This window comes from Seriola aureovittata, chromosome 7 (genome assembly GCF_021018895.1).
Source record: "Seriola aureovittata isolate HTS-2021-v1 ecotype China chromosome 7, ASM2101889v1, whole genome shotgun sequence".
Taxonomy (NCBI): domain Eukaryota; kingdom Metazoa; phylum Chordata; class Actinopteri; order Carangiformes; family Carangidae; genus Seriola; species Seriola aureovittata.
This window is the reverse complement of record NC_079370.1, coordinates 16906334-16934004: the sequence shown is the minus strand read 5'-3', so window position 1 is coordinate 16934004 and position 27671 is coordinate 16906334. Positions and strand designations below refer to the sequence as shown.

At 40.3% G+C, this 27671-nt stretch overlaps 1 protein-coding gene across 4 annotated transcripts in view; it reads right to left on the bottom strand.

Annotated features, from left to right (window-relative positions):
- LOC130172017 (collagen alpha-1(XIV) chain-like) overlaps nucleotides 1-27671 on the bottom strand; it is a 140662-nt gene that overhangs the window by 88723 nt on the left and 24268 nt on the right. For all 4 annotated transcript variants that reach the window (XR_008828221.1, XM_056380408.1, XM_056380407.1 and 1 more), the window contains 14 exons: nucleotides 11477-11632; nucleotides 11109-11228; nucleotides 10726-10890; nucleotides 10386-10550; nucleotides 9535-9686; nucleotides 8465-8594; nucleotides 8012-8157; nucleotides 7732-7861; nucleotides 7320-7459; nucleotides 6592-6718; nucleotides 5444-5583; nucleotides 2918-3050; nucleotides 2388-2420; nucleotides 902-1044 (listed from right to left, as the gene is read on the bottom strand). Coding sequence is in view for 3 of the 4 variants with exons in the window: in XM_056380408.1 (XP_056236383.1) it covers nucleotides 902-1044; nucleotides 2388-2420; nucleotides 2918-3050; nucleotides 5444-5583; nucleotides 6592-6718; nucleotides 7320-7459; nucleotides 7732-7861; nucleotides 8012-8157; nucleotides 8465-8594; nucleotides 9535-9686; nucleotides 10386-10550; nucleotides 10726-10890; nucleotides 11109-11228; nucleotides 11477-11632 (1880 nt within the window). In the remaining variant the exon portion in view is untranslated. The remainder of the gene's footprint in view (nucleotides 1-901; nucleotides 1045-2387; nucleotides 2421-2917; nucleotides 3051-5443; nucleotides 5584-6591; nucleotides 6719-7319; nucleotides 7460-7731; nucleotides 7862-8011; nucleotides 8158-8464; nucleotides 8595-9534; nucleotides 9687-10385; nucleotides 10551-10725; nucleotides 10891-11108; nucleotides 11229-11476; nucleotides 11633-27671) is intronic.

The following is a 27671-nucleotide window of genomic DNA, read 5'->3' as shown; positions in this document are numbered from 1 at the left end:
TCACACACATCCACATCAAAACACATTCAAACTTTCAGAAAGAGGTACGACGTGAAACAACTCTTATCTATCAGCTAGAGGACAGATTTAAGCCTTTCTCTCCATTTTGTTTAGCGATTGTTTCTCTTTCCACCACTCGTTGTTTCTTTTGCTCTTTTCTCAGCTGTCCTCCATCTCTGCTCCCAGTGAGGTAAATGGCTACTGAAAAGATAATGGAATGTCTTCTGGCTTGGCCTGGCCTCTCCATCTTCTACCGCTCTGACACCACATTGGGAAATTAAAACGGGGGCGGGGGGGTGGGGGGTGGGGGGTGGGGGGTTTAGAGAAAAGACAAGAGGGAGAAAAAAGAGAGATAGAACGACAGATGGAAAAGAAAAGAGAGGCTGGGTATGTGTGTGTGTCTCTGTGTGTGTGCATCAGTGATCAGGGTCAGTACATGGCACCGAGCTTAAGGGCTCTTACCACAGATAGAGGGATCAGGAAGGAGAGGCCGAGTGGACCGGGACTAAAAGTGTAATCAGTTTTCTGATTGGAGCAGATGACCCGACACTGACCGCTGCAGTCGCCATCCAGTTGGCTGGACGTGTGAAATAACAACGATCCTCCTCACAACTCCACTGTTGTCTCTTCCACGTAATTAGTGTCCAGACATTTGTGTGTGTTTACATGCATGTGTTTGAAAGCTGCAAAAGCCTGAGGTGGCACAGGACTAGAAGGAGGGAGACTTCTGAAACTATAGACATGTAACAGGGATCTAAAAAAAAGACCCCTTTTTTTTCTTTTTATTAAAATCAAAAACACTTGCTGCACAAAACCTCCAAAACTAAATCTGTATTTGATTATTTCTGATCTGTAAATGATTTTGCTTAAACTTAAACAGCTCTGAACTTGATCAACTCACAGACTCCTCTTTGTGGTCACCCCTGAGGCCAGCATAGGAGACCCTGTAGCTCTCCACATGGGGGTCTTCCATCTCCCATGATGCCTCTAAGCTCTGGGTGGTCTCGTCGCTCAGCTGAAGGTTTCTCACAGCCTGACGTCCTACTGCGACATCACATCACAGACAACAGTCACTATACAGAGTTACTGCAGGATTTACACATAAACAGTGACACAAAATCTTGGCTTGAGCTGCATTTTCTTCACACTTTTAATGTGGTTTGGTAAACTGTGGATTTGAAAACTGTCAGTCAAAATGCCAGTATGATAAAAGAAAATCATAACAGCTACTGTCAATGTGCCAACATGCTCAGTCAGCTGTGCTGTGCTGGATGATAAAAAAAAAGTTGCAGTAAAATCTGCCACAAACTGAGGGAAAGTGTTTTTTTGTATTTTTTTAGTTTCATCTGTCTCAAAAATGGCTTTAAACCAAATTAGACATGTTTTACAGTCTATGCAGTCCTCTTTGGATGAAAATCAGCATGCAGGTTCAACACATATTGTAGCCCTAAACTACAAGCGTTGATTTTTAAAAACAGAGACGACTCGCTGGGTTTGAGTTGTGATTTTCACAGAAGCAATTGGAGTTTTAAAGAAAACAGATGTGCTTTTTAAAAGTTTGAAGGATAGTGAGCAAGGACTTAAGTAAGGAGACGTGTTGCTTTTCAAGTTTTCAATGCCGTGAGTGAAGAAAATGCTCTGACTCGATTAGCTGTAGCCTGTTCCTCATACAAAACACAATCCAGATGGCCTCTGGGTCGCCTCTGAGATAATGGAGTTTGAAATAAAGTCTCGGGGTGAAGCCAACTTGGTAAACACACTTTTAAAAACAGAGAAGATCTTCCAAACTTTTTTCATAAGGTGGATCCTGCTTGATGATGTTATCAGTGTTTCGATTTTAGATTCATCAGCCTTAGTCTGAACAGACTTTTTTAAGCCCTCAGTAATTCTGGTTTAGCTTCCTGAAACTAAATGAGCAACAAAGACCAAAGCTCTGCTACAGGAACTTTATAGAGCTGTGGTTGCTCTCTGGCAACATCGGCATGCGCTGGCAACTAATAGAGACTTTCACATTTCAATGGCAGAAGATCTTCTAGACAGATGCTTTGGCTTGAACTGTGATTAAAATTTGGCCAGTCTCTCTGCAAGGATTTTTTTTTCATTTTAAATGAAGTACAAAGTGAACTTAAAAGTCTGCTGCTTGCTGGACACATGCAGCACAATGATTTAAAGCAACACTCTCCAGATTCTAACTGCTAATATTATGAAGAAATACATTTTACGGCATGATTTTAATCAAACATGGCACGTCCACTCATGTCACATGTTTTCAGGTTAATGTTTGGCCAGTATTATACATGTACAATATTGAGAATGTGTTTGTTTGGACACTTTTTGCTCCTGACATTTTGGAATTTTTACTCAAAAGCAATGTGGACACTTCTTACCTGTGGTTGTAGCAATCGTTGTTGTCTTGGCCACTGGGGAAATACAGAGAGCATAAATCAGATAATTGGAAAGAAACTCTTCCCAACAGTTCTCTATATCAATAACTAAGGTAATTAGACAGAAATACATAACAAACCATTGATGGGGAAATAGATTTTCTTCTTTTGAGATAAGCAGTTACAAACAAATCAATGCAAATAGGCTCACACAGAGCTACGCTTTGAACTCAGAAATGCAAATTTTATTATCCTAAAAGGCATATGTGATTGGACTCGTCTGTTATTCTCAGCAGACTGTGGCACTTTGGTGAAGAGGGTTACTCAGGTCACAGGCTAATTTCGACATCAGTGCAACCAAGGGGATTTTACTATATGAAATTACACTGGTCTTCTCTTATCTGTGGAAAAGTTTTCAGACTCTGACTTTTGTCAAATTTTGTGTTGATTAGATAAAGAAAATACCACAGCTCTCTGAGTTTGTATAACAACAGCTGCACATGTTGCCAGTTACACAATCTACTGTCACTTACATGTGGTCTCTATAACAGAGATGGTGTCACTCTCTGATTCATCTTTGAACACAGCCGTCAACATCACTTCATACTCGGTAGACGGACTCAGACTGTTCAGGATGTATCTGTTATCACTTCCACTCAAGACCACCTACAGAAGAGAAACACACACACACACACATACACACACACACACAAGTCTAAGTCTCATGTTACATTTGACTTCCAGCAGTGTCTTCTTTCTAAAGTCTACTTCTGAAAGATGTTGGCTGATATCACAAAAATGTCAACCATGTGCTTCTGCTGTTTCATAACCCGTTCTCATCATTTCATTCAGACATACACATAATGTCCAGACACAGCTGGACATTATGTTGGACAGCTGCTAGTTGATATTTATAATGTCATTTTTAAATTTTTTTTTTTTTTTAAGTTTTACCAGTGAAAATATAAAGATATACTGTGTATAAAAGTTCTCTCGAACTTGCCTAGGTATTAGTGAAACGTACAAAATATTTTATTAAATTTTGTCATGTTGTGTCTCAAAGTGCTGATAACATTTTAGGTCACCTTCTTATGTTTTGTGTCTTCATTTGTTGTTATTATATTTGCCAGAAGATAATAAATAGGACAAGTTTCCTAAGTTACACTAAAGATGTGATAAAAAATTTGGGCAGTAACCAGCAGTGTGACGGGTTTATTTATATTCTAAGTGCAACACCAGACGTTCAAAGCCAAGGTAATCACTGCGCTTTAGTAGAGAAAGCTGCTAAAAACATAACAAATTGTCTCGGTGCTCATAATTTCAGTCATGAAAACAGCAGGAAATGGTAGCACATATTTTAAAAAGCTTGTGTCTGTGAAAACAAACTTTTATATTTTGTACATACAATGTGTTTTAATACTGTGCTGAATAAATTACAAATTGTAGAAATTCACTTTAGGAAGAAAACATTTAAATGTAGCCCACTCTTTGTTATGTTAAGCAAAAGTAAAATTTGAATAAGGCCATTTATAGACTTATAAAGATGATGGTTACAATACAAGTGACTCAGAAAAGTGGCTTTCCCTGAATATGTCAGGACGGCCAGTTGGATCGTTTGCTGCTGCAGAAGTCCAAACGACCACTATAATTTGTACAACACAGAAACGAATCAGACCCCAAGGTAAATACAAAGAGGTCATCACAAGTACAGCTTGTTCCACGGAGAGCTACTCTGAAATTGGAATTTACTGTAGATGAGTCAATAACCAGATTATGTGCAGGAATTTGTTCCTTCACTGAGCCCTTCGGGGCACAGTTACATGCAAATTTCACCAGTGGGGCCAGACATTTGTGATTTCCCGGGAGCAAGTGCATCTTTACATCTTAGTATTCTCTCCCTTTCCTTTTGACATTTCTTTTGCATTTAGTGAGAGGCATTTCCATATTGTACAGCATTGTTTCCTTCATGCACATAAAGAGCATTGCCCTCTGCGGTATTTGCCTGATTAAAGACAATCAATGCAACATTTTATTGAAGAGCACAACAAGACCCAAAACCTGCATTCAAAAAGGCACCAGGGTGCCAGTAAAACAAATGAATCCTGACAAAACAGTGCAATGCATAAAAAGAATCAAAACTGATATGAATATCAAGATGATCAACTTTCAATCTGGGTAATCTTTCACCCTGTTTGTGAATCTGTGTCTGTGTGGCTGTTGGATTGTGTTGTGTTTAATCTCCTTTTAGATATAACAATACAGAGCAGTCAATGTGTGTTTGTGTGTGTGTGTGTGTGTGGTGTGTTTGTGTGTGTGTGTGTGTGTGTGTGTGTGTGTACATGTTTACAGTACGTAGGTGAGAGACAGATTAAAGCCCTTTTTCTATTCTGGTGGTATTACCAGCCCACCTCTCCAACTCCCCAGAGTGTTATTTTCAGCTCTGATGACTCTCAGCAAAACACACATACCCGCTCACACAACATGCACACACGAACACACACACACACACACTTTTACAGACCTAAGGGCTCTATCGCTTCCTCCCAGCTGCCTCTAAACCCCAGATCATGGTAATAAAACACCCAAGCCATTAATTTCTAGATTTATTCAGCCTTTATTTATACTCAGCCATGCCAGGGGTTTTACCAGCCACCAGTAGAGTGGTTAAGCTTATATGAAACTCTATGGAGTACAGGCTCCCTTTATCTGGGCACATGGAGTGCAGCCACTTCTTCCTCTGGAAACAGAGATAATAAGTTGACCTCTGGCTAAATGAAAAATTCAGAATCCATGTAGGTTATTTATCTTTTAATGCTAAAATATTAATTTTATTGCTGTAATATTTGTCAGCTTGAGGAGGAGAAAATACAAATTTGTAGCTAGTGCATACAGTAGCTGTGCCAAAGGCTCCGACTTAATGTTTCAGCCCTGCAGTGTTGTCAACATGATCTATGAGGATGATCTTCACTGTCACATTTCAGTTCTTCTTGAAAAAAACATCTTTGAGAAACCTGTGTCCAAAGCAAACGCATAACATAAAGTATATTGGTGGCACTGACCTCTTTGGTGTCGCCACCTGTGAACGGTGCCCAGGAGAGTCTGTAGAGGACGATGTCATTGGCTGAGTGATCCCAGCTGACCTCAAAGCTGTCTGTGCTGACATCACTGGAGCGTAGATTCAGAGGACCAGGAACTGGAGCTGAGAGACAGAGACTTCAGTGTTTTGTACATTTCTTTTTCTTATGTTTTTCTAACCTCAACTGTAAAATATTTACATATTTCAATGTATCATTTGTAATACCGTTACGATTTCACTGTACGTTTATGATGATATTTACAGTGTTAATCAGCTTCTTTTTTTTTTTTTTTTAAATGCTACATAACTATGAGCTAGCTTCAGTTTGGAGCATAATCACTTACCGGGAATTGCGGCTTTCCTGACTGTACGGTGCCATTTATTGCACAAGTTTAAACTGTTTGTTCAGCAGTTATCTTGGTTACATCTTACAAAAACAGCATTTTGGCGTGAACTCTAATCATGCAGGTTTCCATCATTTCTCGCACCGCCACTCAAAAGCATTAAAAGAGCTAACGCATTTGTGTTAGTTGGTGAAGCTCCCTCTCTTAAACCTGGACCATTGAACAAAGTTTGCCAGGAGATAGATAAAAATTCACACAGCCCTTCAGAGTGAGGAGTTTAATAGTTGCTTGCCAGAAATACATTTCTTTCAGCTGACTCAGCACTGGAGCCAACCTGCTTGTTGCTTAAAGGGATATTCCTACAAATCAATATCTGTTAGCGTGACAGAATAGCCAGGGACAGTGAAATGACCTTTTAATGTGACTGGGCTATTATGCTGAGGTGTAAATGAGATGGGCAGACTGCCAAAACAGCAAAGGGACCAGTAGGGGTAATAAAATTCAACAGTTTGACACTGAGAGAGAAATGGTTTGCCTTCTAATTTTCAGAAAATACAACAATTTTCAGGAAACTGAGACCATATTGTCCTCAGCAGAGACAGGGAAATGCAAGAACACCAATGAGGAAAACAATTTGGACAAATCTACTTGATAATTACCACTGGTGGCAACATTGCTCATCTATATGTGCCCAAATCTAATTTAAGGTTTCGCAACAAGTCCGTAAAACTAACTACTGCATCTTCTTCTAATGTGTTCTCACAGCCAAACAGTGACAGTGTCTTACTGGTAGTGAATCCATCGTTGAGCGGCTCTGACTGGCCGTTGTCATACAGGGCGAAGATGGCCACTGAGTACTCCATCAGAGATGTCAACTCGCTGAGGTCATAAGAGCTCACTGGACCGACCTCCACCTGAAGGACACACACAGACACGTCATCTATCTACACAATCTGTACAATTAGAGACTAGGTCAATCACAGGAAGCTGAAAAGGCTACGAATCCACTAAAATGTGATAAAAGTTTCTTCTTCTTGTTCAAACCAGTCAAAACCATGTAATGTTACCAATGTTTCCAAGAGAATAACCTTCAGCAGCAACATGTAAGATGTGCTGTTGGCATTCAGTGAAGACACTGGACACAGGCACTAATTTCTATCGACAAGTAACAGTTTAGCCATTTTGCACCTATGCAAAAACACACACACACACACACCCACACGCACACACACACACACCCACGCACACACACACACACAATATCCCTGTGTAATTAAAATATCCCTCTTTATTTTCCACAATGATTTCTATCTGTGCTCGATACTCATTTTAGTCTGACCTTTTCATACTGAAGAGAACAATACGGTTAATCTCCTCTTTGTCCCTTCTGTCCTCTTTTTTTTTTTTCTCAACTGTTCTCATCCAGACACAGATGCTCTCTGATACAAATTCTGTCAAATATAATTATATCATCTTAAATGTCTAAGATCACGGAGTCACGCATGTCACACGCACCTCCTCTGTGACTAGTTCGTCTGTCTTGACCCACATGATTCGGTAACCTTTTACTCCGCTGGGTGCGGGGTCCCAGCTGATGTGGGCGGAGTTATGGGTGATGTCAGAGAACTGGAGGTTACTGGGAGGACTCAATGGTACTGAAGGGAGAGAGAGAACAAATGTTTGATGTGTGTTAATATGCATGAACGAGTTTGAATTTAAGACCCTTGAGAGTGAGAACATTTTTGGAGAGAGGGGATGTTTTTGTCCAACCCTGACTTCTGCGCAGGGCTGTTTTGACTTGTTCTGACTTGTTTTTACAGCTAAGGTTAGAAATAAATTAAGGTTAAGGTTAGAATAAAAGTTTGAGAATGAGGGCTCTCATAAGGGCACAGGATAAAAACAGTATGTGTGCATGGGAATTACTCACATGTAGTTTCCTGGTTTGTAGTAGGGTCACTGGCTTCCTCTCCATACATGGCATAAACAGTGACGGTGTATTCAGTGTGAGGGATCAACCCATCCAGCTCCAGCTCTGTCACTGCATCTGAAACCTTGATCTTTGGACAAATGCACGCATTACAGTATTTAACACAAACATTTGGACTCTCTGTTGCCAAGAAGCTATTTAAAACTATGAACTGAACAAGCATTTATCTATTCAGTATATCTCTATTTCTCTTTTTCTGTCTTTTACTTTCTTTCACTACCTCCTTCTCGTCCAAGTCTCCGTCATCTGTAAGAGGTGTGTAAAGCAGCATGTAGCCAGAGACGCCGTCCACGCTGTCCCATCTTGCTCGCATGGTGCTGTGAGTCACATCAAACAGCTGCAGGCCAGTCACAGTGGGGAGGGCAACTACGTATACACACAGGCACGACCACACACAGACAAACACACAGCACAGTTAAATGGAGAAATGATCATTCAAGCAAAGTTGTAAGCTTTTGTAACTTTTATTTAAAATGTAAAAAAAAAAAAAAAAAATCTTATCTTTGTGGATGCTTTTATCTGCCACTATTATGAATGTATCATTTTCAATATGTCTGGCTTCCATGGCTGTCAAACTTTTAAGTGACTGTTATTAACTTGTGATCTCAGCTGTTGGTGTTAGGTTTTGCAAGCACATTTCTGCGTGCATGTTTGTGCCTGAGAATAAACTTACGGGTTGTTTCTGATCCTCTGAGAGCTTCACTTGCCTCGTTTGCATACACAGCAAACACAGCCAGCTGGTACTCAGTGAGAGAGCTGAGATGCTGCAACACCACTGAAGTTTCACTGCCGTCCACTACAGCCTGGGGTGCAGGAGGGTGAGTCAGGGAGAGGAAGAAGGGGTGTGAAAGATGGATTGGAGGGACAGAGAAGAGAGATGAGGTGTGGAAGTGGATGGAAGGAGGCGGGGTGGGAATAGGCAGGAGGACAAAGAATAGCAGGGGAAATGGAAAATGGGACAATAAATGGGAGAAGATGAAAATGACAAATGGAAGAGGGGAAAAAGAAAAAGGCAGGGCAGGAAAGAGAGATCGAAATAGAATGGGTGAGGAGGGGAAACACAATCGATTTATTGAATAGGATAAAGCACAAATGTCTAACGCTAAAGAATATTTTTCATTCTGAACTGAATGGATGACAGTTGTGATACAGATTAGATGTGGGCTGAGCCAGCTGGAAAGGTCTCCTCACACGCTGCTCCAGAACATCTGGTCCCTGTAAACCCAGCTAAGCAAAAGATTTAATAGTTTCTGTGGTCAAATGTTCTGGAAAAATCAAGCAGGTGCCTGGATCAGCCAGGGTATCATTTCTTGTGAGCCTTCATTACCTGCACGGATGTTGTGGGGAGTTGTGAATGGAGAGAAGAGAGAGGGGTATGGATGAATGATACCACCAGCGTCTCGAGGCAAAACTGAACTTCAAACTACAAACCTGGCAGAGGACCCCGGATAGCTCCCACTGGTGTTGTAATATAATGGAAAAGTAGAGTGTACCCTGGCCTAAACCCACCTCTCTGTTCTCTTACTGAGGGTCTTGACCTCAGTACTGTTTAGTGTTTGCTTATGCTTCTAAGAGTTTGCATATATAGCTTTCACATAGCAATGACGTAGCAATGACTTTGTTTGTACTGTTTGTTTCCTCCCTCAGCTTTTCCTGATTCAATTTAAAGAAAAGCACATTTTCAGTACAATCATTCTAGTGATGTTCACAGCAAAGAAAAAAAAAAAAAAGCTTAATCCTCACCTCCTGTGGTTCTCCTTCCTGAGTGGGATAATAAACCACTCTGTATTTCTCAACATTTCCGGGGGCGTCGCTCCATGAGACCCTGAAGCTCCGGGCTGTGACCTCTGACGTCACCAGGTCAAGTGGCGTTCCAATCATCTCTGGTATCTGCTCTGAAGAAATGAAAGGAGAGGAAAAGGTATAAGAGTAAGTATAAGTAAAACAGACGGCATCAGATGACCTAAAATCACTCCCAGTGAGGAACTGTTAAGTAGAAAAACTCACATGCATTCAGGATCAGAGTAACGGAGATAGTGTTAAAATGTAATCAAAACACATTAGACTGGATTTATGATGTCCCTTTAATGACATCCTCTTTCTGTGTTTCCCATCCTGTATCTTTATATCCACAGAGGTGGAAACTTATTGGCGGAAAAAGTGAGAAAGAGGAGCAGGATGGAGTGTCCTAAAATAATCAACATTTTGTAGCAGGATATCATTTCCATTTGGCTGCTACATGACCTTATTCCCAATGGAGCAACTTTGCATTAAATACGACCAACTCTGGCCATCCACCATCTCTTATCTAAATATACACGGTTTGATTCACACCAAACAAAACCTGCTTTATCACTGCGGCTGCTGTTAAGCTTGTCATTTCAATGTGACTTTTTATCATCCAATCATTTAAGGATGCATTAAGCAGAACCAAAGTGATCACATTGCACATTCTTGACCTGACTATATATAAAGTTTTATTTGGTCTCAAATAATTGGAATAGTTCATATTGCTTATCTGATGTATATATAGTCATATACTGTATATGACTGCACAGTCTCTCTCCTCACTCTCCGTCTCATTGTCTCCTTACTGTCCTTGATGTCTTTATCTTGCTGCTCCACTTGTTCACACACTTTTCTGGTCAGACCCTCTACTATGGAGCTCATGATGTTGAAGTCGGCCACATTGTAGACATGAGTGTTGTCTGGTTCTGAGGCGATGGAGCGCAGCTCATTCTCATCAGCATTCTTCACACCTGGGAGGACAAGAGCAAACATATGATTGTTGGTATTTAATGACAATAACAATCTGACTATAGCACAGCAGGGCGGTACGATACAGTTATGTTCAAAGAAACATCATCAATGGGAGACAAGGAGTCATTCTTGAACTCACTGTGGCACAGATGTGAATCTTGTACCCATCCTTACCAATAGCAAACAGCTCAACCCCAGCATTACGTAGACTCTCTGCAGGTGGTATAACATCATCCTGAGACTTCCCATCCGTGATTAGAATCCCAATCTTGGGCACGCCAACACGTGATCCAGACTCAGGCTTGAAGCAGTTCTCCAAGACATAAGTCAAGGCAAGGCCTGGAAAGAGACAGAGAGAAAGAGAAAAGGGACAAATGAGGAAGATAGAGGCAGAAGGACCAGGGTGGACGGAAGGAGAAAGTCAGGCAAAAAGGGAAAAGTCATTTAAGGGAGAAAAAAAGAAGGGTACAAGGGGAGCAAGATGACAACCAAGAAGAAAAAGAGAAACAGACAAACAAAAAGCAAAATAAACTGGTAGTATCAGGGAAATGCAGCACCTGTGAGAGTGTTTCCTCCTTTGTACGGCAGGTTCTTGACAGCATCAATGACTGCATCTTTAGTGGAGAAAGCATTTAAATGCCACTCTATCCTTGGATCACCACTGTACTGAGCCAGACCTACAAACACACACACACACACACAAACACATTGAATTTACACCTGATATTACAATATGTCATTTGCTTATTTTGCTCCTTCAAAGTTAAATACCCAATACAGCCAACATAAAAAGGATAACATTCCTTAGCAAACATGAGGAAATATCTGTATCAGTGTAATCAAAATATATTCACAAACATCAGAGGGCCATATTGTTCCTATGGTCTACCCATCTGTTCAGGAAGGAAAAGTAGCAGGGACTCACCAATCCTTGTCTTATCGATGTCAACATCAAAGGCATTGACCAGGTTTTCCAGGAACATGCGGACCAGGCGGAAGTTGATCCGACCGATACTCCAGGAGCCGTCCACCAGGATGACAATGTCTGCGATGGCTTCAGTGTGGCACACAAACTGATCGACTGGATGAAGAAGAGAAAAGAGGACAACCGGGTCAAAGGATAGCCTTGACTGTCTCTGTGATGGTAACACAAAATACTCTTTAGAGAAGAGAGGAGAGATGAGAAGAGATTTAGATTGTAAGTGACATGAATTCAAGTTGACCACAGCTGGGGATAAAGCACTAATGAATAGGTAACTCAAAAATAAGTAACTCCCATTGAAAAAAATAATGATTTTACAATTGATTTTCAGGTTTCTCAGACAAAACTCAATAACACAATAAATGCACAACTCAAGTCGGCAGGTTTCAGGTTGTCTTTATTGAACAAAACACAAACTGTAAACCAAACAGCCAGAAACAGAACATTAAACATGTAAAAAGATACTGTATTCTTTGAATGGCACAGCACAATGACGTGATGTGAACATTAGTCGACCGCCGAAACTCTCACATATACTCACTTTTTTTTTTTTTATCTTGCTCCAAAAACATGAATGTGAAATGTGATGTAAAAATAGCGTCCTGTGAGCCTCATTTGAACTCTGCAGTGCTTTTACCCGTAGGTCTCCTGACCTCTTCTTCTTGGAAATAATTTCTGTAGAAGTTGTTGCAAAAAGTGACTCACTCTTCATGAGAAAGACATTTTTAAAGTGAAATCTACGCATGAAACCTCCCACCTGAAAGTAATAGAGGATAAATAGGAGCCCGTATTATCAAGAGTCACACCCACACACTCTCGGATTAGCATAAAAACACATGCAAAAATACCAGATGTACAGTATATGTTCACAAATACAACACTCTCAACATCTATATTGTGATGCAGTGCAAATTAAAGATACAACTACAGAGCTCTCTCTCTTTCTCTCTCAGACACACAGGCACACACATTTCCACGAGGTCATTTGTCATAATTCCATGCTCAGCTTGTCATCCTGCCCAGTTTCATATCCAGAAAATGAATACATCCACTTTTGTTGCATCATAAATCCCTTATCTGTCTTCAAACGTAATAGTGAATAATCCAGAACATGCTGGTAAGGTTGGACATTTGTGTCTAAATGAAGCAAAGCAATAAAAGAGAACGCTGACTCAAGGAAAATCAATTATTACCTTGCATTTTTGTTCAGTATAGCACATTTAAAAGATTAAGATTAAAGACTGTGGAGTGATACCAGGGAGTGCAGTTTTTTTAAGATTTTCCATTAGGACAAGAGAGTGTAAGGTTCAATTTCTCACTCTGTTCTAACAACAGATGTTAGTTTAGTGGCTCAGGTGCACACTGGGTAATTGCAATGGCTTGGGTTAGTCCCAAGACCTTTGTTCCAATTCTGCTTCCCATGTCTTCCCCTTTTGGTACGCTGCCAATTATCAACTGTAAAAATATGCAAAACAGGAGAAAGTGCTATTTGGCGGCAAAAAGAAAATTTCTTTCCCAGTCTTATGAGTAGTTGTCAGAAAGCCCCACCAGCATGAAAAAAATGCAATGTAAAACAAGAAATCCTTTCATCTTCATTTTTATTTTTGCCTGAAAAATACATGTAACATTTACTCTACCACTTGTACTATTTGTGCTATCATCTCAGGCCAACACTATCTCAATCTTGAAATTCATAAAAGACACGCTGTCTGATGATAAGCCACGCAGGTATTCGTTTCAAGGAGTGATTTTCCAGACAGAGCCTTCTGTCTGCTGTCTGTGTCTGTCTGACTGTTTGAACCATCCATCTGCTACAGACGGCAGACGAAGGAGAGAAGAGAAGACAACAAGGTCAAGAGCGATAGCTGATGACAGTCTTTGGTTTGCAAATGTAATGTAATGTAAAACTGAGATGCTAACTCCTCAGGTAAAGCTTTTGAAAAAGCAAAGATAATTAGTACACTGATCAGCCACAACATAGAATAGAAGAAGAGAAGAGAAGAGAAGAGAAGAGAAGAGAAGAGAAGAGAAGAGAAGAGAAGAGAAGAGAAGAGAAGAGAAGAGAAGAGAAGAGAAGGGTTGTAGCTTAGTTTGGGAGTTTCAATAAATGGCAAAAGGCTGAGAGGCCAAAGAGTGAAAAGAGGATTCTTTGTAGAGCCTCCCTTCTCACAAAACAAACAAGCATGGCCTTTAAAGAAACTCTTAGGTTAAAGAATAGAAAGAACGAACCGTAACTAATCACCAGAGAGGCTTTTTTTTTAAAAGCACACACACAAAAACACAGATCCACTGAGAAGCTGTTCTGTGATAAAAAAAAAAAGCGAGAGACATTCAGAGGGTATTAGTATCTATAGTAACTGCTGTTGACACTGGTTAAAACCAAAGACGTGGATCTTAATGGTTAAAGATGAAAGAGTCGGAGAGGGAGAGTTGAGTACTGTGCAATGTGAAAAGCCATCAAGATTGACGAGGGAGATTGTAAACAGAGGATTAGAGGGTCGGTAATTACAGCTAATTGCAGCTCGCTGGCCATTCCCGAATCTTCTGTTGGCAGGGTGGTGGGAACGTCCTTCAACTCGGCCAACACCGGTGTTTTACATCTGAACCAATAATCAAGGTCGTCCCCTCTCCCTCACATTATCCCTGCCGACCTCTGTTTAGTTTAGTTGGATATGAGGGGTCGTTTCAGAAGAAATCGTTTGCTGCCATTTAGTCTTGTGCAGTTTGAGAAACAACTTCCATAATCCATAATGTAGATAATCCATCCCAGTAAACATGAAACCTTGAGACAAAGTTGGGCTTTACTGTTATTTCACCGTGCCCAGGTTGTGCATTTTCTCGGGTCAGTCACCCAATAGGACAGAAAATGAAAAATCAATCACCTTATGAACGTAAATGCATTTGTTCTAAAACTTTTTTATGTGGGTAGTAGTTCATTTCAAGCAACACTGGATTTAATGTAAGGTCTGTGTTTAGTAATGAAATACTAGTGGGATTGCATGCTTTGCAAGTTTTATTGAGTTGTGTTACTTAGTTGTAAAGTTGTGATTCTAAGTGACGCTGGTGGTCTGATCTGAGATTCTTAAGCAGCTGCTCCGCTGAAGTGACAGGAGGAGCTCATGTGTCATATGTTACTTTCACACGTCATTTTTTTATCTCTACTATCGACACTCATAATCAAAACTGTCCAATACCAATCATGTTCTCATTTTGCTACTACTAGGAAATTCGTTGTACTGCACAGACTGTACATGTTCATCGACTGCGTGCATTTTTCCAATGAATCAGTTGAAGCCGCCTCTCAGTATTTTATTTAAGCCTAGTTCCAATATTGACAAACATTTAGAGAAAAGATGCATCTCACTAACCCACTAATCAACAACCCATGGCAACATAACGGACTTTACACACAAATATAATGAAGGATTTACAAATAGCAGCTGCAGACAAATCCTGATCCTGTGTCACACTTTCTACAGGTGCAGAGCACAAGACGAAATATCAAAGTCTGTCAAAGTTTTACATCACATCATTGAATAGAACGATTTCCTCCATCTGCAGAATCTTACTGACACATATTTAGTAATCAATCAACTGACAATTTTTACAATTAAATTTCCTCAGCGTTTTGGAAAATAAAACCACATTCACATCAGAATCACCTCTGCAAACATGTCGCAGAGAGACAGGAAATCAAATCCATGCATGCATGGTCCTACACATGCGCATGATGGTGTTTCCTTCCCGACAATGAATGTCATAGAGAATGCCTCTAGTATCTTACTACTGTAATTGCTATTGAATCCCTCCTCTCTGCTCTCGGCCCAACTGCTAGACAACAGCAGGCTGGTCAAAGGTCCCTCCGCTCCTCCTAAGCCCCATCTGCCTTTCTTCTTCTCCTCCTCTTCTCTACCTCTTTCGCTCTTTTCTCTTCCCATCTTAAAGCATTTGCTACAGGTCAAAGTGCAGCTACTGGGGAACAGTGAGGGAACTGTGTCTGTGTGCCCACATGAGAAAGAGAAAAAGTGTGAAAGAGAAGAAGAGAAACAAGTGAAGCAGGAAGAAATGAAGACGGTCAGATGGCAAAACACTGTATTTGGGTTTGATGAAAAACCGCAGATATATTGACAGATTCTGTAGTGCCAAGTCTTTCCTTTGTCCAAGTATAAAATTACTCCTGTTCCTCTCTGCCTCTGTCTCCACTCCTCTACCTCACTCTGTCCATCTATGTGGTTCACTAATAAGAGACAGGCTGTCTTTGGCACCAAATCTGTCTTAAACACTCCACTAAGTAAAACAAACTGCCATTGCAGAGCACAAGACATGTCAGTCTGTACTATAATGTGTGTGTGCTCTTGTATTCCTATTCATCTGGGGACCAAATGTGTATTTGTGGATAAAAAGAGTTATGGAAATCCTATAAAGTGGTGACATATTTGACAATTTCCTGTCCATCTGTCACTGTACTATCAAAAATAAAGGCAAAAAAATGCCCAAAAATATAACTTTAATTTCTTAACAGGCCCTTTAAGAGTAGAGGTGTCATGGTTAAGGTCAGATTTGATGTTAGGATAAATGTAAGAGTTAAAGACACACTTGCTAACATTTAGACTTATTTGCACATACCGTATTAGTCTTGGGTTATGACATATCTGTACTTGAATAATCTCCCAAATCTCTGCATGGGTATTAAATTTACTGTATCAGCCTTTTTAGTTCCACTCGCCACTGACATTTTCTAAATTCGTGCAGTGCTGCTACTGTCGTAGAGCTTGGCTAGGTTTCTTGTCTCTGCTGGATAGTGTGTTGCAACTCAGCCAGCTATTGGAACTGAAGCCCAAGTTTCACTCAACCAAACGGACGTCTTGGTGAACACGACAGGAATCGAGTATTTAAGCTTTACTTGTTTACCATGTTGCAGTGACTTTCACTATGGAAACTAAACTAAACATGTTTTCATGTTTGAAAGTATTTGGAACCTTTGTTTGGCTTGAGAGAGGCTGACAGCTGAGAAAGTGTTTCTGTTTCCAAAGGCTAAGTTGCCATTTGGCTTGAAAGGTAATAATATATCATTTACTGTGGTTATGATACAAACTACTGTAGCCATGTTTAGCTAACAGTAGCAAGCAATGACTGTATATAAGACGGACGACACTCTGTACAACTGAAGCCAAAACATCCTGGTACGGGCTCTGCCATGTTGCATTAGAGACGTCATTTGGAGCCAGAGTCTGCACAGTAGTGACTCAGTGTTGGCGCTACGACATTGAGGTCCCACCTGACCCAGTCACGAGTCAATCACAGCTGTCAATCATGACAGCATACCCCACTGAACGTACACTGTAAATCAGTGTGATAAGAATTTGGTCCATGTCCCATCCGCTAACATGGAGGGGGCCGGGTTTATGACCTATGCTGCAGCCTGTGACAAGGGGGTGATTGAGATGTTTTGTCTTCACTTTTAGGGTCCTGCCATGACGTCCATCTTTAAGTACAGTCATTGGTAACTAGTGACAGTAGCACGGCAATTATATTCATTATTTTCAACAGCTGTTTCACAAATACAAAAATGCAGTCTTCTTGGAACCAAACGTGCAATTGTCTTTTTACAAACATTCAGGTATAAGCAGAAACACTTGGTTTCCATTGCAGACATAATAAGGAATTTACAAACCAGTAAACACACCCATCCTCAACCTCAGCAGATGTTAAATGTTCAGCATATAGGACTTCCTCACAGCAGACATATCACAGTGACTCAGCATGCACAATACCAGGACGCTACAACCAAAGCAGTCAAATAGAATTCAGCCATTGTTAACTCTATTATTTACACCTAAAATCAAAAAAGACCAACTGAAAACTTCCCACACAATGAACTCTAGTACATGTAGCGACTGTGGAACAGACTCTCTGAGCAAAGACACGGCCAATCTCTCGATCAATATGAATGGTGCTGAAATTAGCACTGTAATTTTAATGGGTTACGCTGGAAAAGCACAAAACCATTCAGCTCTATTTCAGACCAGTTCTGTACACACCCAGTATTACTAGAAAATGTTATGTCCTCAAGCCGAATTTACTGATTTGTGTATACAATATGTGTCTGTATTTACTGATTGAGAACCATGAGGTTGGCTGAACTGCATTTGAACCTTATTTTAATAGACACACATGATTAGAAAAAGGTGCTGCCATTACTGAACCTATTTACATGCGAGCACAAAATTGGACAGACACCAGCTGCTTATTGCCACACGAGCACGTGATTAGACACACCATAAACCTAGTGTCCATGAGATCGAGCAACCACATTTTACAACTCACGGTACAGTCTGCAGAGCTGTGGGAAAAAAGTATGTGGCTCCCGCACAATTGAATTAACTTGTGTGGGAGTGGAGAAACGGGGGTATTAAAAATGTGACTGCAATAACGGTAGCCACTGTTGGCTCCAACTTGTAGCAGAGCAAAGACAGACAGGCAGTGACAAAGACTGGGAACAGCACTGAAAACTGGAAGAGAGAGATGATATAGACAAGTACAGTCGGTTAAGTAGCAGTTAGTAGTGTAGTACTAACTGTTGTGGCAGTATGCAAACACAATTACAGCACATAGGGGTTTAAACACATACACATATAGGCTACAAAGCAGACCAGTTCAATTAAAGCAAAGCAGATTGCTCTGTAATCTCCTATTCCCAGGAAGTAACACAAACTCAAAGATATGACTATAGTTGTGAGAGTAATGTATGCACATACACAAACAAATACATGCAGAGACAACACGTATTCAAATACACTTATCCAGTTGAGAAAACTTTTCCACTCTCTCCCTCCTTGCTCTCTTTGTCTCTCTCCATCCTCATTAACAGTGGTTCTTCCCAGCCCGCTTTGATTTATTGCTGACCTCTATTTAGCCAGGGATCAGACAGACTGTGCTGTCATTTCAATCTTTCCCCAGTTAAGTTAAGTGTGATTGTGTTTCACTGTCTGGAATTAACATTGAGGACAGTGACAGGCATGCAGATAGATGGATAGCCGCGGCGACAATGAGCACATTTCCCTCAATCTCTCGAGCCAAAATATGATTTCCTGGGTGAACCTTCTCTCAGAAGAGCACTTCACCTCCAACATAAGGCTAATTTGTTACAAAAATAATTGGACACTTATTCCCAAATAGTTTAACAGAAGTTAATATGTTTGATTTTGATATATTACTCTGCTCAGGATGAAATATAAACTTAAGTGAAACGATGAAAATGGAAATGATACCATGGAGTGGGTGAACTGCCTCTTTTCTGCTCACCCCTGTAAGACGTTTTCTCAATATATAATTTCAGGACGAATAGTAATAAGATCCATTTCTCCCTCCTGCTGTTTATCATGTAGAACCTAATGTTTCAATATAAGCAATTTTCCTGTATATTGTACAGAAAATGTCCACTTTTAATCAATACTGTCTGTTGCTTTCCACCCCATCTGCTCATGTGTAGGTGTGCTGGCTAAGTGCTCCACAAAACTGAGATGAAAATGTGGATCACATTTAAAGAGACAGCCACAATGAAGCCAAGTGAAAAACTGACCCTGATGGCCAGTTTTCCATATCATAACTTAGCATGCACCTGTTTAAGCACATGTGCCGAAGAAGGGACATCATTTCTCATAATTTTATATCAAAATTCCATTGGTCTCATTTCCTAGAAAATAATGTCCCTATAATAGGTTCTAGATGTACAGAACTTTTAGTTAAAAATTAACAGGACATAGTCTTTTTCACAGCAGACATATAAACTTGTCAGAGTAGAAGAAGCACAGACGTTATTAATTAGATTCATAAGATTAATGATGACTGAAGTGTCCCAGTAGGACGTGTCACTGAGTCAACGTGAACAACACCAGGACCTTGAAAATGAAGCAGCTAAAATGGAATTAATTTTAATATTTGGAGGACACCTGTGCTTTTCCTTCTGTGAAATGTCAAAATAACTTGTGCCCTTTGAGTTGTCCTTTAAAAGCATTACCTGGTGTCACGTTAAGTTTGGATGATTATAATTAACCTGTCATCACTGCTGACAGAGATCACATGATTCAAAACTCCAAATTAGCTACTTAATCGACCTTGAGATTGTGACAGGTGAGGCTGTTTTTTCTCTGCTGTTTGAATGAAGCCAGGAATGAACTTTAATGCTCTGCCATTAGGTCAGCGTGGACCAAAAAGACCTACAATTCCATGAGCGTAACTTCCAGAAGCTACTAAATGGACTGTGAGGTGAGATTGTTTTGTCAATAAACTGTAAGTTGTTTATTGGCTCTTAAATTGAATGGATAAAAAAGAAAAAAAGAAAAAAACACCAGCCAGTAAGGCAAATATCTGACTGCTGTAGAATACTGCAAGGAAAGAAAAAAATACTAGGGACCATCTCTATGTCACAATTTCATACCGAAGGCTTAGAACAGCTTAAGCATCAGCCCAGAGGGCTGTTTTAGCTTACCAGGCGGTGCCTCTGCAAAAAACACTGGTGCTACACAAGAGCTTGAAAACAACATTTTCTTTGTTTTTATTGGCTTGTTTATTCAATCAAGAGACAGGCAGCAGATTGATACACCTGCCGTTTGCTCAGTGGCCCTCAGAGCAACTCAGACAAACTCAGCCAGGAGCAAACATTCATATTCATCTGTGAGTCCTGTCGGCCCACAGTACGTGGGTGTGTGAGTGTGTGTGTATGTGTGTGTGTGAGAGAGAGAGAGAGAGAGAGAGAGAGAGTATATGTGTGTGTACGTAGTGTGATCCGGTGAGTTTTAAGGTGTAATCCGACAGCTGTTGTCAGACAGTTTGTGTCGTTCCACCAGAGACCTTTCCTTGCTTGGCCTCCTGATCTTTAATCCACTGTCTTGTTGTAGGCTGCATCGCTGAACACACAGCCGTTCTGACAGAACAGACGCTGTATGTATGCTGAAAGCAACACATGGCCTCTCTACCTCTCTGCTTGTTTCTCCATCTCTACCTGTCTCTGTTTGCCTTGCCTTGCTCTTTTCTTTCTGTTTGTCTTCCTCTAATCTCTGTCTGGTACACACATACACACTCACAAACACACACTTGTTGAACTGTGTGGGTTTCTATTTCGAAAGCTGAGCCCCTCTTATCATATCTGGTTATTTTTTAGCTCCATGCACACATGGTAAGAACTAAAGAGATGGGTGTGGCTCTTGAACTAGGCGTTTTGTGTTGCTATATAATACAATACTGGCTTAATTATTAATTCTACAGAAGGTAGAGTTAGCATGCTAGCCCCCCCATCTCTCCTCACCTCTGTTTCCATCTTTTAGTTCGTCTTAGTCAAACACAGGCTACCATTTGTTGGACCGATGTATACGTTTATCAACTCAAGCCAAAGTAACTATAAGCATAAATAAGCCAGGAAACGGTGTAAGGAGGACTTACTGCAACTAAACTACTTATTATGAGCCACTGGAAAATCATGGAAATTTATGCAAAACAGAGCTATGGTTTGCCTGTATTCCACAAATGATACAATGTCTTTTTAACCAGAAGCCTCTAAGTAAAGAATGAGCCTCGCTTCAAAATAGGGGGATGTGGTTAATTTTGCCAACCTAAAAGAATATCTTCTGTCATTTCAAAATAAAGTTCAAGGTCTGATACGCTTTGTCAACCACAAAGTTTAAACACAGGGGATCACAAGAGGCTGGAGAGCAGAGAGGAGAACGAGGAGGAGTGGATGGTAAGAACAGGTTAAGTCAGGTCAGGCAGTAAAACAAAGTTGAGAGATAAAATGAGGGGGAAACAGAATAAAGACGGGATGAAGAGGCAAAGAGCATAAATGTGTCATAAAAAGACAGAGGTAGTACAGAGGTAAAAAAAAAAAAACTAGAATGAATAAACAGCAGGACAGGAAACTTATGAAAAACAGAAATAATTCAAGTTACTTAATTGAATAAACTTCTGATGAAACACATCAGTTGTCATGCTGGGTATTCGTTTCTTTGAGCAGGTTCTTCTGCAATAACCTTAACCCATTGTAGATACTGTATATTTTGTTGCATGCACAGCGCGAAATCTGCCTCCTTCCAGACACATTTTCAACTACACTATTGGATAAACTACACCTGGACTTGTTTGTGCAGAAAACAGGGTAAGGCTGCAGAGGCATCGCTCATACCACAGCCACAGAATAGTACAGCGTGGCATAACTTGTCTTTGCAGCCATGAGGGAACACAAACTATGGCAGGGGAAAATCAGAGAGGAAGTGAATGCTAATTATCCTAATTGACCTCTGCACTTAAGGAGTCCTTGCCACTAACGACCGAAATGCCATTAGCACATCCACACACACATGAACTTGTTAACCACTGTCATACAATTAGCTCAACTCAGCCATGAACTCCCGCTCTTAATCGAGGACAAGGACAGAAGTCTGGCTACCACAGAGACCACACACACACACACACACACACACACACAGTTGTCCAAGTGAGCAATGGATGATCTGCTCCCAAGTCTCTGAACACACATCCGACATGTGTTAGGATGATATTTCTTTACTTCCTTTCAACAGGAATAATTCAGTAGTTGGCAAATGTCCAAGACAAAATGTAAAACACAACTCGAGATGATGGAAAAAGCGTTTAGTGAAATGAGACAAATGGAGACGAAGTGTGCATTTCTGGAGGACATTTACCTGAGATCGCTCTTTGTCACCTCACTTTTCATTTCGGTTTATTTTAATAGTTTCTCTTTAAACGCTCTCCTTACTTTGCCCTTCATGCTGCTCATATTCAAACTGTGCATTTTTACATCATCTGCGAATCACGTCCACAACATTAATTTTAACTTTCTTGGAACCTTTCATGCTTTTAGCCATGACATACATGTCTGGCTCTGGTTCTCAAATGGAAAGAACTGATGTAATGTTAAGAGGCATTCAAAGGAACTGATAACTCACCAGTCAGCTGACTGGGCTGCATGTATTCACTGTATTTGTCTCCTTTCATTTGTGGTATCGGTTTTGGCCTCCTCACTCAGTCTGTTCAGCTATTTGTCAGCTTAGTGACACATCTCTGTGGCCACAAACCTTTGACATCTCGTGTAGCCACTGAGCATCACATTGACTGATTGGTGAAGGCTAGGAATTAAATTAAATGTGGGCCACAAGGCGCGAAGACAGAGGGAGTCTATAACTGCTAATTCTGGAGACTAATAAGCCAATAAATAAAGCAAGACACACAGGCACTCATACAGACAAGCGCACATAGCACACGGGCACAGAGATGGAGAGATTTAGAATAAATTAATGTTAAAGCTGGGAATTAACAAGGTGATAAATTTAGAGAGATGAACACACACACACACACACACACACACACACGCACACACGCGCACTTAGCTAGACAGCGCCAGAGCTGAAATAAATGATAATGTTAGGAATTAAAGTTGGCTATAAATACAGAGACCTCGCTCTCCAGGTGTGTATTTGTTAGCCTCTACAGATGTGATGAATAGTCTTTCACTCTCAGAGTGGCGAATGTCAACAGAATCTCATTGGCCTCCAGTTCAACTTCAACTACGTCTGTCCCTTGGGTTCAATCTGTGTGTGTCTGCTTGTGTGTGTGTGTGTGTGTGTGTGTGTGTGTGTGTGTGTGCTGGTTTCAAGCTTCAGTCAGGGAGTGAGGAAGGCAGCACTCCACTCATATCCTATTAGGTAATACGTATTGAAAGCGGCACCAAAGCATGGAGGAAGGCAGAGGCTTCTGTCCTGTATTGCTCAGTGATCTCCACTTTGTGTGTGTGTGCACTCTGATTGCTCTATGTACAAAAGCTAAAACAAAGCAAGTCAACCATTTATTATCTAGTCAACCATCAGACATCAAAGTCTATCCAGTTGGTAACTGAACAGTCCTGAAAGTCTTCAGTAGCTTTTTATTGATATCTGCTATTTTTATTCGGGTGGAGGCAAGAATTTCACAACAGAGTGCAATTGTTAAAGTTTAGTTTGTTTAAAAATATTTGGCTGTTCCACTGGAATTCACTGTTATTATAAACTATTTCTTTTTGCCTCTGTGGTCCATCCAAAAATGCAGCACTCAGCTTTGACTAGCAGAAACCAGTGCTGAATTACAGTATCTGTTAGATCTTTATGGTCTACAGGGCGACAACCATCTGTTTTACTACTGGAGGCTACTGACCCACATTTGTTACAAATACAGTCATTGACACACCTACAGCGCACGCATACGCATACAGATGTCCTCTGATCTAATATTACACAGCTGTCCAAATAATGGCTATTATTTTTGAGGAAACATTGTTCAGGGCCAATTTCCAATGAAAATATATTACTGTGTTGCACAGGGGACGACTAATGGATTTGTTCTTGCTTTGATAAGCAAAACTCAGATATTTATTTTTATTGGCTGCAGCATTCCTCACTGTCTTTGTTTTGAATGAATTGTGGATGAAACCAGCAGCAACTCTTAATACACTAAATAATGGAACAAAAATCTATGGGTTTTAAATTAATATGTGTAGGGCAAAAGAAATTTGCAGAATATTGCTTTTATTGGACAGTTAACAGTAAGGACCAGGAGAGAGAAAGAGAGTCCTCCAGCTAAATGACAAAATATGTTGTCTGTCATTGCTCTCCATTACAGAAAAGCTTCATATGAGTGTTTTCTGGTTTTTCTGCTACCTGTTAGGTTTAGGAAACTAGTGTTAGAGACACTTGATTAAGGTTGAGGATTAACCACGATTCCGCTAAACTCTGCTTCTCTATTAGAAACAAAGTCATTAATTCCACGGCCACAACAGGCCACGTGTCAGGAATATGTGATAAATGTTCTAGTTTTTGTGGTGATAACATTCTCTGCAAGGTCCTCTGAGGATATCTGGATATCTGTAACAAATTTCATGACAATAGACCAAGAGCTGTTGAGATGTTTGACATAAAAGCAAAAATGTCAACCTTATGTTGGCGCTACAACAAAAGGTCCTGATCTGATTCACCAGAATTCTTCCTCTGGGGACGATGAATATCTGTACAAAATTGTATGGTTATCCGTCATAAATGTATTTGCCAGTCTTTAAAAACCAATTGCTATAATCACATATAGATATCAAATGTGACTATGAAGAGAACATTGTTTTCCTTACAAGAGAAGCTGTTGAAAACATTCTGGCATAGCTTTCTGTAGGCAATTAACCATGATGGATCGACTGAATGAAGTGAACAAAGATGGCAACCTCATGAAGTAACGTCATTTGGTCCCAGTGTGAAACAACATTACACAGTATTTGCTCTGTCTCATTGTCTCAGACCAGAATGCAGAGAGTATGTTGATGTTTTGACATTTTGGACTGTGAGAATTAAGTATGAACGTCAAGCACTGAACCTGCCATTTATTAGTGCAGCCAGTTGATTAAGTAGCCCAGAGAGAGTTTTTTGTTGGCAGAGATAAAACTGACAGAAACAAATGGGAAGTGAAGGTATGAAGAACGTTGCTTGGCATTTCAGCTGACAAGGGGTTGAAATGTTTTTTTCACTCATTATTATTATGTCTCTATTTTTTCATAATTTTGTGGTTATGAGGGCCTGCCTTTACTGTAACTGCCTTTTTTTCAAACAGTTTGGATTAAATCTGCCTTAACGTTGTAACAAACAGATTTACGACAATGTCTAGAAATGTCTTTGAGAAATGAATATTTCTATGATAAACGTGAATTGTTTTTAATCAGCGATGAGGTGGATGGAAGAGAAATGAAACCAGTTACTTGTGTGGTTGTGGTCATTCTGTCCTGTAGTTCTGCAGCAAAAACTTTCTAAATAAACAAATACACTAATCTTATCAGCAGGAAATAGGTCACAAAAAGTGAATATATAAGACTAAGAGTACAGTTACCTAACCACACGCACACTTCAGTGCTCTCAATAAAGCAGCTTCTCTTTTTCAGTCACCAATCTGCTGGAATATCATTATAGATGTATGGATGATTCAAAACCATGGACATTTTCATAAGGAAAATTGATGTCTTTTCACTGCCTGTCTCTGTTGCTTTATGATTTACCAAATCTGTGTGTATGTGCGTGTGTGTGTGCGCGCGCGTGTGTGTGTGTGTGTGTCTCTCTCTCCTCCCTTTGAACAGTGTAAAGAAAAAAGCTCTACACATGATACTGTATTTGAGTTTTCAATTATCACTTGTAAAAGGAAACAGTAGGTGTCCTGTGTATTCATAGTAATTACCGGAGGATAAGGCGAATGTGTTTCACAGTAATTATGCTTCTCTGATGTTACTGATGTTACTCATTAAAAAGGAGTACATGGGAAAATAGCTTCGCTGATTTGACAGAGTGATATATCACCTTATTTAACAGTAGAAAATGACTCAGGCTCAATCGGAAATTTCAAAGATGAATTTGATTCAGCTGTTAATGTGCAAACTATAGAGATGTCCTGTTGCATCACAGTAAACCTGAGTTCTCTCAGATCAGAATGAAGCTTTTGTCTTTTATAATTTGAGCGTTACCTCTATCCTGAACAGTAGTCTGAGTCTTTCAATCATTGTAGCATGCAAAGGTATTTTATCCTGCTTTTCTCTGCAGACAATGACACAGCAAAAAAAAAAAAAAAAAGTCAGAAAAAGTCAGACACTTCAACTGAGAAACTGATATTCAGGGAGAAAAGGAATTCTCTTCACATCTTCCAGCAGTGAGCAGCTGAATCCGGTGCACAGATCACTGATTGATTTAGAGGCTGTAAAAAAAATGCTTCACTCATCTCTCCCAACTGAGATTTGACTCTGGAGTCCCTGACCGATGATTCGAATCATTGACTTTTAGGGTGGAGAACTGCAAATGACTGACATCAATATGGGAAATCTGGACAGACTCCAAACTACAAACCAAGATAAAATATCCCTTTAAAGCCTTTCCTGTTTGCTCAGCGTCGGTCTCAGTCAATGACACCCCTAAAGCAGACAGAAAATTTGTTTCATCTGAAGAACCTGGAACGGAGAGTCTGTACTTAGTTCAGAGCAGTTTGTGTTTATGCTCTGCAAGATACGGTTAAGTAATTTGTAGAGTATCTTTAGAACAAAAGTGGGTGGCTAAGGTAGTTATTTTGCCGAGAGCGGAGGAAGTTTCCTGACGCTTCCTTTAGATAATGGCCCTCTCCCCTCTACTTTAATCCACCTCACTAATGTGCTCAGAAACACCCATGCACACATGTAGACACACACACACTTGCCAGGATTCTTTTCTTCTCTGAATTTCCTGCATTTTTTTGACCTTGGCTAACCAAGGTAATATGCAAAAACAATACTGATAGTATTTAACGCAGGGAATTTCATATCATTGCAGGTTTTATTATCATTTTTTATTTATAAGCCATCCAAACTAATTTCTCATTACGTTAAAACTGCTCGAGAGAAGAAGATAACATAAATGGTAGTGTACACATAGCTGGCTAGAGTGCAAAAAGACAGCTGACTTATCTGAAACACAAACACACACACACATGCACACACACATCAGAGAAGGGATGAGAGTATGAGCCAGCTGTTAATGAAAGGTTTTGTAAACAATCCACCCTGACATAAAAGCGAGCTGATTACTACTCTGGAACAAAGCAGTGATGGAACCGGGTTAGCATTGCTAATACACAGACAGACACAGACACAGACACACAGACACACACACACACACACCACACACACACACACACACACACACACACACACAGAGGGAGAATTCATACAACACCATCTCTTTGGAGCACCGTGGGACATTACTATTATCACATAAATACACACAGAGCATGATAAAGAGGGGGGAGAGAGAGAAGCAGTCACATGTTACAGTACAACACAAAAGAGTACCTTCTATTGATCTACTGTGAGACATTATCATCTTCACTACAGTACACAAAGCTGCACACACAGGCACTAACGCACACACACACACACACACACACACACACAGCACATTCACAGATTCTATTGAAGCACAGCAGGATATTATTATAATCCCCAACAGGTACGAGGCAGAACACCAATCAAGGTCACGTCTGCCGCAGTGAATGGTGAGTGGCTCTGATAACAGCAGACTGAAGGAGATCCAGCTTTATAAAT